Raw genomic sequence first — 3,094 nt, 5'->3', positions numbered from 1 at the left:
CGTTACTCATCCAACAAATCAATTTTTAGCTGTGAGAACGAGGGACGCGCGGGTGCCGCACCTGCCTCTAAAGATACTTTTTTACTCAACCCTAAAAATCATTTTCATAGTGTCTATATAACGTGACTTCATTGTAGCATATTGACATCTAAATTCTTTTTTTCCTGAGAAGGGCATCTAAATTCTGAAATTGAGCAAAACATGAACTTGACCTCGTTTGGCTTCTTTTCTTCAACTAATTGAATACCGCTGATGCCATGGAAGCAGCAGGGTCTGATTGTTGGCATTGTTGGGTATACTAGCAATTTTGTAACATTGTGATCCGGAAAAACAATAAATGAATCATGGAAGAACTGTGAACTATGCCAAGTTGAGCACGGTGAATATACTACATACAAACTAGACATTATATGGTACGGTATTCAGAACAAATGTGCATGATCTGTCGCATTTGCACATATTCCAATAATTAGAAGAAAAGGTGTAGAATTATACTCTTGAGAAGGGCCATTGCTGGTCCGGTGGACGCGCGCGCTACTATGTACGGCATCCGTTATCATGGTGGTTGATGCAGTTGCACTGATGTTCCGATTGGATCCAAGTGCTAATAGGTGAAAAAAATATTAAACTTTAACACTAGTGTATTCAAATAGAAGTGCTACTATAAGGTGGGCTACAATTTAGATAATACTAAAAATTTTAGCAACTGTATTAGTTTTAACCGGTGCTAACATTTAGCACTCAACTTTCAAACAGTGCAATATAGTGCAGATGGGCAACTTTCTCGAGGGAGGTGACTAGTACAAAGCCTCGTGGATGTAGACAAAGTAGATGAATAGAAGTGAACAATCATTAACTTCAAAAAAAGAAGTGAACAATCATGTAGTTGAACTGCGCTTTCTAAAAATCTGATTTGCCTCTTACTTAATGTGCAAAGTCCGAGACGAAGGAGATTTGGAGGCCTGCTCTCCCAACAGTTTTTTTTTCGCGAAAGGATGGGGATTACATTAATTTTGGATAACAGTACCCCCCCCCCAAATTTTCGCCTACACCGTGGAAACCAAACAGAAAAGCAAAAAAGTACACGGAGGGCTTCTTTGCAAGACTCCATTGTTTCCAGGAGCTTCTGCAGTCGCCGCGACGATAAACCCAAGGCACCGCTCGCCGCCGACCACCGCTTCACCCTGCTACATTTGGGCCCGTGTTTGGATGGCTGCTCAGCCCAATTCTATCAGTTGCAGTTGGTGATTGGATGGCTGCACTAGCTGTTGGGCTGCATTGTGAAATGCAGCGAGCTCGTGTTTGGTAGGCTGGATTGGGTCGTTCGGCCCACCGGACCATGGCAATGGGTAACGATACCCTTTCATCGCTAGTAGTCTTCAGCTGAGGCCGACAGAAGTCACTCCCTCTCGTTCACCATCCCCTCTTCTACCTCGAGCTCTCCTCGCCTTCGCCGCCCTCGTGCTCCTCCGCTGGTCGATGCCGCCATGCCCGTCCTATCCCGCCCCAGTGCAAGCCACCCTGTCCATGGAGGTTCATCGCACAGTCAAAGCCCCTCCAAATCCGATTAGCTGAGCTCCTCGCGCTCAAATCTGGCGGGTCTTGCCCTACCGCTTGCGACTTTGGTCGGAGGTGTCCGAAATGCTACGAGTGGCACGCCGAATCGAGTGCGTAGAAGGCAAGAGGAGCTACAAGTGGCGCAAAGTCAGGAGATGGCTCTGGTGATTCAGGAGATGGGTCCAAGTCGGGTACTAAGGAGTCACCTCCTTCATCTCCAGTATGTTCCTTCCCCTCCTAGATTTCTTTACCTTGTTGATAGAATGAGTAGAACGTTTATGTAGTCTGAATGATTGTGGTTTTCTAGTCGATGTCTGCAAGTGAGGTTCCAGAGGGGATTGAGTTGTCAGATTGGAGGGGACTTGACTGCAAAAGTAGCCTTAGATGCCGCCATGGAAGACCCTCAAGATGCTTGCTTTGCTGGGATGGCGCCAACACTGGCCGACGCTACCTTGGTTGCCCCCTTAAGGTTATTGCCGTGAAAGTGTCTTAACTGTTCTACCATTTGTCTTATAACATGTTCAATGTGACATTTTCGTTTTATGGTGCACTTGCAGAACAAGTCTAGGATGTGCCGTTTTGTCAAGTGGGTTGATGATGAGTGGCCGCCAAAGTCCCAAGAAGTTGCTGCGACTCTGTGGGATGTTGTTGCCCAGTTCAAGAAGAAAGCTGATGATGCCCAAACTGATCTACTGGGTGCCATTCAGTTGAGAAATGAGGTTATGGAGGACAAGGAAGCACTGCTAGAAGAGGAGGAGGATTGGGCCATCGAGAAGGCAGCTCTGGTGCAGGAGAAAGCAAGGATAAGGAGGGAATTGTCCATGAGAACGAGGTTTGCACGGGCGTCTTGTTCAACATTGGCCTCAAGGATTAACAGTCAAGAGTTGGACAAGAAGGTCCTGGTTGGAGTGATCCTATGCCTACTTGGCCTCCTAGTGGCAATGATGCTTTCAGTCGTACTGAAGAACAAGTGATGCTCTGAGTTTACTCTGATGGTGATGATCTTTTGTAGCTGCTGTTGGTAGGACTAGTGCAGTCTAGTTGCATCTTAAGCCTGCCATGCCATATTTTATTGGCTCTGATCAAACTTGTGATCTTATTTTGTAAGACAGTGAAGCTGTAATGCCTGTGTTTGCTAGGTGGTCCTCTAGATTCTTGAAACCTAGTAGTGTTTCTTATGGTGCTGTGATGAAACTAATGATCAAACTTCTAATCATATTTGTGAATTATGGTGTTGTGAACCTTGATATGCTGCGCAAACGGCAGTTCCTGGAAGCATGCCATGATTGATCCGTCTTTGTGATACATCTGGGTGCTGACAAATGCCATTGTTAAAGGATCCCTTAGAAGCATCAAATATCATGGTTCATCATAGATGTTCTGAATTAATTATGCTTACATGATGACTTCAATAGGAGTTGTTCAAAGTACATCTGCTAATCACGAATACATAGGTTTACATCAAATAAACCTTGCACATACAACCCAGAACCATGGCCACCAGAACTACAATTACCCAGTTTCTAACACTGATTGG

At 45.3% G+C, this 3,094-nt stretch overlaps 1 protein-coding gene across 1 annotated transcript; it reads left to right on the top strand.

Moving 5' to 3' along the window:
• The first annotated feature begins 1,378 nt into the window (after positions 1–1,378).
• Positions 1,379–2,804, top strand: LOC120692347. Its single transcript, XM_039975618.1, has 3 exons — positions 1,379–1,777; positions 1,865–2,026; positions 2,115–2,804. Exons 2-3 carry the CDS (start codon positions 1,868–1,870, stop codon positions 2,529–2,531), a joined length of 576 nt encoding a protein of 191 aa, XP_039831552.1. The 5' UTR covers positions 1,379–1,777; positions 1,865–1,867; the 3' UTR covers positions 2,532–2,804.
• The last annotated feature ends 290 nt before the right edge of the window (positions 2,805–3,094 follow it).

This window comes from Panicum virgatum, chromosome 9N (genome assembly GCF_016808335.1).
Source record: "Panicum virgatum strain AP13 chromosome 9N, P.virgatum_v5, whole genome shotgun sequence".
NCBI classification, from domain to species: Eukaryota; Viridiplantae; Streptophyta; class Magnoliopsida; order Poales; family Poaceae; genus Panicum; species Panicum virgatum.
Note: the sequence above shows the minus strand (reverse complement) of the source record. Positions and strands in the feature narration are given on the sequence as shown.

Excerpts from the sequence above, each read along its gene's own strand:
- LOC120692347 (XM_039975618.1), top strand. The coding sequence starts at position 1,868 with ATGTCTGCAAGTGAGGTTCCAGAGGGGATTGAGTTGTCAGATTGGAGG. Across the intron at positions 2,027-2,114 it reads ACCTTGGTTGCCCCCTTAAG|AACAAGTCTAGGATGTGCCG; the intron begins GTTATTGCCGTG and ends GTGCACTTGCAG.